Here is a 12,183-nt window from a genome sequence, read left to right as displayed (position 1 = left end):
TTGGCCTCCTGTGTTCATCCAGCTCTACACCTTGTTATCTCAGATTCTCCAGCATCTGCAGTTCCTACTATCTCTCAATAAGTCCATTTTCATGTTAACCAGTTATGAGAGTGAAGTGTCACAGAGATCAGTGCAGGGGGCCGCGATGATTTGCAATCTGTACCAGACACTTGCTGAAAGAACCCAACGTACAATTGATAATTTGACGGTGATGAAAAGATTGGAATAGACACAGGTCGAGTGAGCCGGCTAAAGAAGATTGGGTATAATGAGGGGAAATGTGAAGCTGTCTACTAGGGCAGGAAGATGAGAAAAACAATTTAAATAGTGAGAGAATGCAGAATTCTGAGATACAAAGGGAACTGAGTGTGCTGGAACAGTAATCACAACAAGCTTGTATATAGGTGCAGCAGTTTATTGCAAGGGAAATGGAATATTAAAGTAAGGTTGCTTTGCGACCATTTTACAGGAATTGGTGAGACCACATCTGGAGTATTGTGTACAGATTGTTATTATTTAAGAGAGGTATTTAATTCCATTAGAAGAAATACAGAGACAGTTCTCACTCAATTGATTCCTAGGATGGCGGGGTGAGGTGTATCTTTGGATGAAATGTTGGACAACCTTGGCCTGTACCCATTGCCATTTAGAAAAGTAAAAGATGATCTTGTTCAAACAGAAACATTCTGAGAGAACTTTACAGGGTGAATGTTGAAGAGGAGGTTTCTACTTGTGGGAGAGTTCTGGGAAGCATAAGAGGCCCCCATTAGGACGCGAGGAGATTTCTTTTCTCAGAGGATGATAAGTCTGTGGAATTCTCTTCCTCAGAGAACACTAATATAGGGTCATTGACTATTTTTAAATACTCCTTCTGCTGTTCCTAATTCTTAAACCCCTTGGTATTGATCATTCTCCTAAGAACTACAAAAGGGAAAGGAGGTGGCAATTGAAACATTCGCCTCCTATTTAGGGTGTGCAGGGGTCAAAGGATCAGTTACTACAATTGTGGAACTGAATTAAATCACTGGTGATCATTTTTGATCCAAAGCAGATATAATTGAAACTAAAACAGAGTATGCTGGAAAAATTCAGCAGCTCTGGTAGCATCTATGAAGAGAGAAACAAGAGTTACTGTTTTGAATCTAGTATGACTGCTTTCAGAGCAGAGATAGCTGAGTTGTATTTACATTTTCATACCCAAATGGTGTATTTCATGTGTTGAGGATTTGTAGATTTACTTCCATTAACCTTCGTCCAATAATCACATTTATTCACTAATTCCTAGTAAAACTTTGAAATTTAACTTTGCGAACATATTAGCAATAACCTTTGCAATTCCATGCTTAAATCTTCTTTTATTTTTACAGTCCTGCTGTTATAATGTTGAGTATCAAATCAGCAAAGTGTAAGGTAGAGAGTGTGTTCACTGTGTCTCTGTCAAGCCTCACAACTAAGTTAACTGTGTTCTCAAATTTTCTGGTAATAGAGGGTTAAACAGTCAGGAACAGGCATGGGGCCAATCAGACATTGAGGTGTATTTTTCAAAAAATGTCCTTTCTGCATAAAATGTGTTAAGGGGAGTTACAGTGTAATTCACACCTGGCTGTTCACATGATATCAGAGAGAGCATTTTGGGTAAATGTAGCACATGACACTGTCGAGTGCTTCACTGTTCTTACAATGAAGATTCTATGAACTTCTGCACAGCCACAGGTCGTTGTCTTCAATCATAGGGCACTAAGGAGTTTGGAACTTACCACTTGCACTGTGTGCATTATGAGAAATGTATGGTGTAAATGAACAGTTCAAAATGTATCAAGGCATCTCGCAGTAGAGCATATTGTATGGAGAATATTTTAATGAGCTAGTTGACAATCCTCAGTCAAAGACAACTTTGTGCACTGGAATATTTCAGGCAGAATAAAGACAATCTTTCACTGGGTTAATGGTTCTCCAATGCAGTTGAAGTTTGGCTACGTGTGTGTCTCAGGGAACAGCCCATAGTGCTCAGAGTCCTTGGCATGGAGCTACTTGGAATGAACCTCAACAAAAAAACCAATGCATCTCTTTCTAGATCTTCTTTGCAAAGGTACATCCCATGAGGAGGTGCACAACAGTCTCCTCCTCACCACAGACCCCTCAAGGATGATATGCAAATGAGTGATACACTGGGCATGTAAAGTTGCCACAGCCTCAAAGGACCAATGGACTGCTCTCCCATTAGAGAAAGAGAACCTCAGGTGAGGGAATAGGTCAAGATGGTGGGATCTTCGAGGTGACTTCAGTCACTGTGGGAATGTGGGCATATAGGAAGGATTGAATGGGAAGGGAATACCTCACCACTAAACAAGTAACGTCTTGGTGCTTATGTCAGAGTTCCAACAATGGGGCATTCTGCCAAAGGGGTTTACAGTCTGTTCAGAGAACTCCCAACAGGATCAACCTTCTTCTTTTCCCAAATGGCCTCAAGGACAGCATAGTAGGTATGACAGCCCATGTTAGTTGTAGTCAATCTGGCTGTATGGCTTAGCAGTACAGTCAGTCTGGTTGTGCATAACTTACTGTACCATAAGTCTGGCTGTGAGAGTTAAGTGTACAGTCATTCTGACTGTGTAGATTACCTGTACAGTGGTCTGGCTGTCCAGATTAACTGGTTGGTCAGGAACCCGCACTGTAGGTGTGGTTGTGCAGGATGTCTCACTGCAATTCTGGCTGTGCAGGATTTCTGTACGGTAAGATAAGCAGTGCAGGATACCTGTACTGTTACTCTAGCTGTGCAGGGTATCTGTACTGTAACTGGCTCTGTGGGATATCTGCATTGTACTTCTGACTTTGCAGTGTATCCATACCATAAATCTGACTGTGCAGGATATTTCCATTGTAGCTCTAGCTCTGGAGAATATCTGCACTGTAACTCTGAATGTGTAGCACATCTGTACTGTCACTCTGATAGTGCAGGATATGTGTACTGTAACTCTGTGCAGCATATCTGTACGGTAAGTCTGACAGTGCAGCATGTCTGTACTGTAACTCTCCATTTATATCTGCATTGTAGCTCTGGCTGTGCAGAATCTCTGCACTATAACTCTGTCTGTATACTGTATATTTACTGTACTTTGACAGTGCAGGATATGTGTACTGTACTCTGGCAGTGCAGGGTATCTGTACTGTAACTCTGATAGTGTAAGAAAGCCTGGTTCGGCCACATCTGGAGTATTGTGTCCAGTTCTGGTCACCTCATTACAGGAAAGATGTGGAAGTGTTAGAAAAGGTGCAGAGGAGATTTACCAGGATGTTGCCTGGAATGGAGGGAAGGTCTTACGAGGAAAGGTTGAGAGAGCTAGGGCAAATCTCTTTAGAACGACGAAGGATTAGAGGTGACTTGATAGAGGTGTACAAAATGATCAGAGGTATAGATAGAGTAGACAGCCAGAGACTTTTTCCTAGGGTGGAGGTTGCTTTTATGAGGCGACATAGTTTTAAAGTGAAAGGAGGTAGATATCGGGGAGACGTCAGAGGTAGGTTCTTTACTCAGAGAGTGGTAGGGGCATGGAATGCATTGCCAGAGAGGGTAGTGGAGTTGGCCTCATTAGGGGCATTTAAGCGGCTATTAGATAGGCATATGGATGATAGTATAAGGTAGCGGTGGAGGTTAGATAGACCTTAGGTTTAGGGTAAAAGTTCGGCACAACATCGTGGGCCAAAGGGCCTGTACTGTGCTGTACTGTTCTATGATCTATGTTAAATCTGTACTGTACTGTAATTCTCGCTGTTCATGATATAAGCATTATAACTCTGACAGTGTGGTGTATGTATACTGTAATTCTGGCTGTGAAGCATACCTGTATTGTAACTATGACTGTGCAGGATACTTGTACTGTAATTCTGTGAAGGATACCTGTAGAGTAACTCTGGTTGTGCAGGATACCTGTACTGTAGCTCTGATTGTGCAGGGTACCTGTAACTGTAACTCTGACAATGCAGGATATCTGTTCTGTAACTCTGACAATGCAGGATACCTGGAATGTAACTCTGACAGTGCAGGATACCTGTATTGTAACTCTGGCTGTGTAGGGTATCTGTACTGTAGCTCTGGGTGTGTACAATACCTGTACTATCGCTCTGACAGTGCAGAGTGTCTGTACTGTAACTCTGACTGTACAGGGTACCTATACTGTGACTCTGACAGTGCAGGATACCTGTACTGTAATTCTGGCTGTGCAGGGTATCTGTACTGTAACCCTGACATTGCAGGATATCTGTACTATAGCTCTTTATGTGTAGGATACTTGTACTATAGCTCTGATAGTGCAGGGTATCTATTCTGTAACTCTGACAGTGTAGGATACCTGTACTCTAGCTCTGATAGTGTAGGATACCTGTACTATAGCTCTGACAGTGCAGGATACCTGTACTAAAGCTCCGACAGTGCAAGGTATCTGTCCTGTAACTCTGACACTGTAGGATACCTGTACTATAGTTCTGACAGTATAGGATACCTATAATATAGCTCTGACAGTGCAGGATATCTGTCCTGTAACTCTGTGCAGGAAATCTGCAGAGTACGTTTGACTGGGAAGAAGATTTGCACTTTAGGTCTGGCTGTGCGGCATAACCCTCGGTATGATAGAATAATAATCTGTGGTCAGAGAAGAGAAAGTACCAAATGAAGAGGAGACACGGGACATAAACACTCAGCCTTTTGTTCTGATTCCAGAGACGGCGGTCGCATCAAACGAGCGTGTGGTAGGCACAAGTTGTCACCTCCCTGTGACTTTCAGCTTCGACAACGCTGCAAGATTCTGTGATCAGGAGCCAAGAACCGATTATTCCCTGAGGCTTGTTCCAGCGGCTTAATATTTATCCATGGCCGAACGTTCGTACACGTTTGAGAACGTTCCTTATCAGAATGGTAATATAGATTTCACGCACAACAACCTACCAGAGCATTGTACAAGCTCATCATCGAATCAACTCAAACAAACTTTCCTCTTTAAATCTGTAAACGGAAAGATCGATCCAAAATCACATCGCACCCTATTCTGCTCAGCATGTTAGCGGGCCACTTTAACCAAATCATTAAATGGATAGATAGATAGATAGATATACAGAGCATGTGCGAAACTCGCTTTCAACTTTGAGTCTTTGATCAGCCGACATCTCCCACACAGCATTGAAGTGGAGCTGAGAAAGTGAGGTGCAGCGCGGAGTCTGGAGATTGAAGTATTTCCCACCCTGACACCTGGGTCTGTAAAGTGTACTGGGAATCAAGGCTGCATTCCAAACCTTTCAACACTGTAACGTTAATCCAATTATTTGCGTACATCCCTGAACAATTTTACGTCAGTGAAATAAGTGACTTCATGTTGCTATTTACAAAATTTACCGTAGTTTCTTAATCCACCCGAGGAATGAGGAATTGTTTGTTTTGTAATTAAAAAAAAACTTTTTAAAGGATTGAATTAATTAAAATCTTAATCTTGTAAACTCTAAATAGATGGAACATTCTTCGTTAAACATGTGTAGAGTTTGGTAATTACGGTATAATGTGGTCTGCAATCCACACCTTTTTTTTCAAAGATTTCGATTGGAGAGTGGAACAGAGATTTAGTGACGCTACAGTTTGCATTTCAGTGTTACAATCTTTTCCTTCACAGCTCTGCGGGAGCCCCCTGGAAGCAAATGTATGGAGATGGGAATAGCGGTGGGGAGAAGGATGGGGGAGGTGGCAAGCATCAAATGAAGCCCGACCGGTCCCCCCAAGCTCACGTGGCTCAGAGCCTCCCCTATAAATACAGGCAGCCCTCGCTCTCCCTTCACTTTTAACCCCGGCGTGGACTAGTTCAATGATGAAGATGGCCGCAGAATCGTCTGATGTCCGAGAGGTTAAAAAGGTAAAAGTAGTTTGACTATGGACCATACGAAATTTTCTGTACATGAGCCTGTTTATTAAAAGCTGCATTAACAAGGATACAGTCATTACATTGATACTGAGATGTTATTTAAGTTATTGCAAAAGAGAACTGAGAGGGAGTCGGGATGTTTCCCTCGATTCGAGCAAGTTCCTCCGCCAACCCCCTCCTGCCCCCCCTCCCCGGACTCAGCAACAGCCCCCAGCTCCCCAGCTGGCGCGGGGAAACTGGATGCAAACTGTCCTCACATCGATATAAAAGAAATCCATTTTCATTCTATACCAACAGTTACTTAAACCTTTAGTGGAAAAACGGAGACGCGATCGAATGAACCGCAGTTTGGATCAACTGAAATCTTTCCTCTTGAAACATTATCAAAACGAGGTGAGGGAACCTTTTTGTCACAAAGCGGCCACATTGAAGGAGCCTATCCGCGGCCTCGTGAGAGATTTCCCAGGAATAGTTTGAGGTGTGGCGCTGCTATCAAAGATACGTTGATATCTCTTGCATGTCCTTCCACTTTTACCCAGGTTTCGTTTCTCTTTCCTCCCCCCTGTCTCTGTCTCTTTCTGTTTAGAGTTTCCGAAACGGTAAAATGGAGAAGGCAGAAATCTTAGAAATGACGGTGCAATATCTGAAAAACGCAGCTCTAGCCAATGGACCGGGTGGGTATTTACCTTGCTGCCCTCCCTGTTATTTTTAAAATTCCAGCCGATGTGCGTCATTACTGTCCCGTCCCATCCGCGGACCTCACTTTTAACACAGTTTGCGTTCAGTAAAATCGATATCTGACTGTGCATAGATCGGTCATTGATACTTGCTGTTTGGTAATCGATACCGGCTGCTCTAGCCGTTGTGATTCCTCCTGACTTTATTTCGCTAATTTCTGTTCTCAAATAAAGCTGAAAAATCCAGAGCACATAATCCACAGACCAGTTTCACGCTCGGGACTTGCACCTGGAGCTCGGAATTGATCCTTTACTGAGATCCTATTTGTTGGGAGATCGAAGGAATCGGTTGCAGATTAGTGTTTCACTTAACCATATTAACAAGGGGCGTTCGCCAATGTAAATGTATTAACTTCTAGTTCCCAAGTGTACAAGGTGAATATTTGGATCGTGCGTTCAGTACAGTCCTCAAGGGGACTATTGAGGAATGTCCCCATACACATGCTATCGCGTATTGCTGTAAAGCCTTTGTGTATCATTGACCGATCTTGTGTTTAAACAGAACATCAGGGAGCAGAAATCACACGGCAGAACTACGAGGCTGGCTTTAAGGAGTGCCTCCTGCAGGTGAATAGCTTCGTCCGAAGCTGCGCCAGGTTCAACTCGCAGTCCCGCAGCGGTCTGATGGAGCGGCTAGCGGTCTTCCTGGACCGAGCAACCGAGAAGAACAGCAGCCGCCGAGTGCCGGAATGTGCGAGTCCCTCCGGCTCCACTTTGGAGCCTCTTCAACCGGGACAGCGGGACTCCGTGGCCTGGGATGTCGGCCCCGCCGCCTCCAAAGCCGTGAGGCCGATGGCTGTTATCCCCGCAGTCGCCAGTAACCTTCCTGCGCACAGTGTATCGCATCTCCTCGCCGCTCGGTCCCCGCCCTCGCACCGGATGCCAGTTCCGACCGACTTCACAGTGAAATATCATGAACTTCGTGACTCCAGCTCCGCACCGTTTCCGGAGTTCCCCAGGAATGGTATTGTGTCACCAAAGCCACTCCCTAGCCACCAGGATTCCTCCAGAGGGACTGTTTCACACAATGTTTGGAGACCGTGGCCTTAGGTCGGTGGGAGAAGGACCTTTTTTTTTGCTTTTGACATTGTTCCATTTCCCTTCCTCTTGTAAATCACCAAATCCTGCGCTTTATCCAAATAAAATCCTATCCTATTTTAAGATGAGAGTTTTGATTAGTTTAAATTTTCTTTATTATTTCTCGTTTATTCCATAAGTTTCGCTTTTCATTTGTGTATATTTTGGATTAAAGATTTTAACAAGATCTTTATTTGCGTCGTTCTGTTTTAGTTAAAACAACTGAATGATAACGTGTTCTTGAAGGACCCAGAACTTCACCATCCACACCCTTTCCCCACCCCGTTCAGTCCCGCACAGGAAATCTACAGGGAGCCCTGACCTGTTTTTGGCCGGAGATACTATCTCCACCCGTGGAACAGCTGTCTGCACTTTTAAAACTCCTACCTGATAGCTATACCTACCTGACACAGCTCTGGAGCAGGTGAGACTTCAATTAACACCTCTTGGCACAGAGCCGCTCCATGTATTATGTGGTCGAGGGCCGGCGCATTGCTGACAGCGTGTGCTGAAGAAGGGTCCCGACCCGAAACGTTAGCTTTCCTGCTCCTCTGCTGCCTGGCTTGCTGTGTTCCTCCAGCTCCCACACTGTGTTATCACATATTATGTTCCGTCTCTGGATTACTAGCCCAGGGATATTCCCATTATTCCATCCAGCCCCCTCTTCCTGTGGACGTGCAGTTATTCAACCTTTTCCTTCCCCCCCACCCACCCCCCTCCCCATTCAAGAATTTAACAAATTCGCCTTCTGAAAATTCCTGTTCAATCTTCTCCCTCCACCCACTCCTTCCAGGTCACAACAAGCCATTTCATCCAAAACCTTCTACTGCCTTTTCCCCCTACCGTTCACTTTCGGATGCTTTTGATGTATCCCACTCTGGTTATGAATGACAATTTTACCCAATGCAGTTTCTCCCCAGTGACTCTATCAACCCCACCATCATTTACACGCATCGATTAAACCGTTGCTCAAAGGCGAACAATCCCAGACCCTACAGTGTCTCTCCATAAAAGTCGGGGAAAAAAACTACGGATGCTATATATCAGAAGTTGCTGGAAAACCTCAGCAGGTCTGGGAACATGTGTGAAGAGAAATCAGAGTTAACGTTTCGGGTCCGGTGACCCTTCCTCAGTTGGTCTGGGTGGTCAAAGTCGGAAGTCACACGACACCAGATTATAGTCCAACAGGTTTATTTTAAATCACAAGCTTTCGAAGCGCAGCCCCTTCCTCAGCTGAAGTTCACTTAAGTAAATTTGTCAGAACTTCTCATTCTTCTCCCTGTCAGTGTTTAGAGGTCCAACCTGATCATCCTTTCCTGCTAACACAACTCTGTCATGCCAGTAATCAGCAGAGTGAACCTTCGCTGGCCCGCTCCAATAAAATTATACCTTTCCTTGAGAAAGGAGACCGGATCTATACACAGTACTCCAGATGCAGTCTCGCTCAACCTCTTTAAGGATGTGGGAGCATTTCCCCACTTTCTACTTCCATTACTCTTGCAATGAATACTATCGAACCTTTCGCCTCAGTAATAATAGGCTGTACCTGTATACTAGATAGAAACTTGATTGTGAGGGGAAATTGCGTATGGAAAGGGTATGGAATGAGCTGCCAGCGGAAGTGGATGAGGCGGATACATTAATAACATTTAAAAGGCATTTGGACGAATATATGGATAGGAAAGGTTTAGAAGGATATGGGCCGTGTGCAGGGAAATGGGGTTAGCGTGGATGGACATTTTAGTCGGCGGGGACCTGTTTGGGCCGAAGGGCCTGTAGGACTCTACGATATTTGCTATGCTCATTTAAGAGGGATATAAGTTTGTTTTCTCAGACGGTATGTGGAATTTCCTTGCCCAGAAGACAGTGGGAGCAGAACCTTTAAATATTTTTTAAGGCAGACATCGATTTTTGATAAGCAAGGGGGGAGTATTCACTATTCACATTAACCATGATATTATGGTGGAGCAGGCTTGAGGGGCCGGCTCCGGCTCGGCGTGATTCTCTAACCCTGCAGGAAGGAAGGTTCTGAGCTTGAATAACAGTCCAAGGAAGGGGAGGGGACAGGCCGTAGAGCAGTTCCAATATCAAAGGGGAGACTTTTGAGAACCTGAGAGAGTCGAAACGGCTCAGTAAGATCCAGGCGAGCGGAAGCAGAGAAGAGGGTATCTGGGTGAGCTATAGACGTTCGGCTCCTTAGAATTTGAGAAATTGTGTGTCTGGAGATAACAACTGCGTCGCCTGCGTTCTGCAAGATGTGGATGATGCTCCAGGGGTGAAAGCTATTGCATGAAAGCATTTATGTTGGAGTTTTCACGAGTCGCCTTGTACTAGAGAAGATGAAATGGAGTCATAGATCGCTAACAGAGGTGAGAGAGCTTAGCCGCTGTTTGAACAAGGATCTGGGCTCAGCGATCTCCGCAGATCCTGGAAGAATTGGCGCCCTTCCCCAGTTTGGTCTTCTGGGTGTATCCCTGTGCATTAAACCTTTTCCCGTTCCACACTTCTTGTGCATTGTCACGAGTTGGTGTTCAGCCATCAGAGCTAGAGCAATTTCCTCAAGTGTCACTCAGTCGCCAGCATTACTCATCTCTCCCTTTTACAGATTAAAAGCTTTTGTGGGGGACACCATTACATCCCAATCCGAAACAAATAAAATTGTCTGGAAAGTTTATTTCAACGGTGTGCGTTTTATATTCATTCAGAAGAATCGCTGCTGAACTATTGACACGACAAGGAACGACGTTGTTGTGCGAGAGGAAAGCAACCATCCCCCGTCTCTTATCAAATTAAATGTAATATTCAGATGACAAGGAAGGGTTACACATTTCAGGGATTAGGAGTTTGGTCATTTTTCTCCTGGTCATGATTGGAGGTTTTGCAACAGTCTATCTTAAAAGGTGACGCGACGAGGATGGGATTCGAACCCACGCGTGCAGAGCACAATGGATTAGCAGTCCATCGCCTTAACCACTCGGCCACCTCGTCCGCGACGAAGTAACCCGCCAACCACAGGATACTGAGATAACAAGGTGTAGAGCTGGATGAACACAGCAGGGATACTGATTGCATTCTGTTTCTTCTGTTATACACAGCTGTTAGAATACCTTTACTTTTTGTTAAGCAAATGTTTTATTAGCATTTGCAAATTATCTTAAATATTTGTACTCCTACCTTTAAGTTTTCAGAGATGTTACTGAAGTCCGTCGACTGAGGAGCATCATTTTCGTGAGGAGATCGGAGAAAGGAGTCTTGACGAGCAGAAATAATGAGGGAGCAGGAAAAGTGAAACTTGTCATGCAAGACCAGAAGAATGGAAATTGAAGAATCACAGAATTGTTACAGCGCGAAAGGAAGCCATTCGGTCCATCCTGTTTGCACTGGCTTCTCCGATTGAGCACTCCGTTTAGAGTCGACCTCCCCACCACCACTCCCACACCGTAACTTTGCACATTCCTCCTCTTCCAATAACTGTCGATTGAAACTGCCCTGCACCGTCTCACGGAGCACATTCCACACCCGAACCATTCCCTGCGTGAAAGAAAAATCTTTTAAAAATCACTTATTTATTTTACTAATTTCAATCTCTTTGTGTTCTTGTTCTGGATCCTTTTTACCAGTGAAAACAGTTTCTCCCTGTCTACTCTGTCTAGACCCCTCCTTATTTTGAAAACTTCTGTCAAATCTATTCTCAGCCTTCTCCCCTCTGAGAAATGAATATTTTCTGTACTCTCTCTAATGCTTTTACATCCTACCGCAAGTGTGGCGTGGAGCTGAATGCAACCCTCCAACTGAAACCCAATAATCTCTTAAACAAATTCAAGATCCCTTACTCTTGTACTTTATCTTTTTTTATTTAATGAAGCTCGCTATTAGTATCGTATCCTTTACCAATAGCTCTGTTGGTTTTAAAAACTTACGCCCATTCCAAATCATACAATGACTACCGTTTTGAACAGGGTCATTGAGCCATTATAAGGGTTCCCTCCTTTACCACCATTTCAGGCCACAAGTTCCAGATGCATACTGCCCTCTGGGTGAAGGATATACCACTTTCTATTCCCTCTAATCATTTTTATCAATCACTTTAAACCTATGCCATGCTGAGGTAAATGCACCCTGCCCATCCATTCTATCCATGTCCTCCCCCCCAACAACCTTATACCTCCCAATCAAATCTCCCCTCTCTTTCAAAGAAAACACCCCAGCCTTTCCAATCTTTCCTCATTGCTGCATTTTTCTTGTCCTAGCAACACCCTTGCAAATCTCTTCTGTGCCCTATTAGGAGTGATGATCTCCTCTAAATAATGAGATAACCAGAACTGCATACAATATTCAAGTTGTGGCGTAAATAGCCTTTATACAGCCCAGCATCAGCTACCTGCTTTTATATATCCCAAACCTCAGCAAAGTAAATAAAGTATTCTATGTATAACAAGGTGTGGAGCTGGATGAACACAGCAGGC

General features: G+C 44.2%; 1 protein-coding gene and 1 non-coding gene across 3 annotated transcripts in view; one reads left to right on the top strand and one right to left on the bottom strand.

Annotated features, from left to right (window-relative positions):
- The window catches only part of LOC109929792 (transcription factor HES-7-like), a 34,934-nt gene extending 27,133 nt beyond the window's left edge, over positions 1–7,801 (top strand). Inside the window, exons 1-5 of one of the 2 annotated variants that reach the window (XM_048620142.1) lie at positions 4,799–4,912; positions 5,658–5,894; positions 6,201–6,296; positions 6,490–6,577; positions 7,143–7,801. In XM_048620142.1, coding sequence (XP_048476099.1) covers positions 5,847–5,894; positions 6,201–6,296; positions 6,490–6,577; positions 7,143–7,690 — 780 coding nt within the window. In that variant the 5' untranslated portion in view covers positions 4,799–4,912; positions 5,658–5,846 and the 3' untranslated portion in view covers positions 7,691–7,801. Of the gene's footprint in view, positions 1–4,798; positions 4,913–5,657; positions 5,895–6,200; positions 6,297–6,489; positions 6,578–7,142 lie in introns of those variants that run through there. The other variant, XM_020529370.2, reaches the window with a different exon arrangement.
- A 2,822-nt stretch (positions 7,802–10,623) lies between these two features.
- Positions 10,624–10,705, bottom strand: trnas-gcu. The gene has a single exon. It is a non-coding gene; the product is annotated as a tRNA-Ser (tRNA).
- Between the last annotated feature and the right edge of the window lie 1,478 nt (positions 10,706–12,183).

The sequence above is a fragment of the Rhincodon typus genome, chromosome 45 (genome assembly GCF_021869965.1).
Source record: "Rhincodon typus isolate 14 chromosome 45, sRhiTyp1.1, whole genome shotgun sequence".
In the NCBI taxonomy this organism is placed as follows: Eukaryota; Metazoa; Chordata; class Chondrichthyes; order Orectolobiformes; family Rhincodontidae; genus Rhincodon; species Rhincodon typus.
Note: the sequence above shows the minus strand (reverse complement) of the source record. Positions and strands in the feature narration are given on the sequence as shown.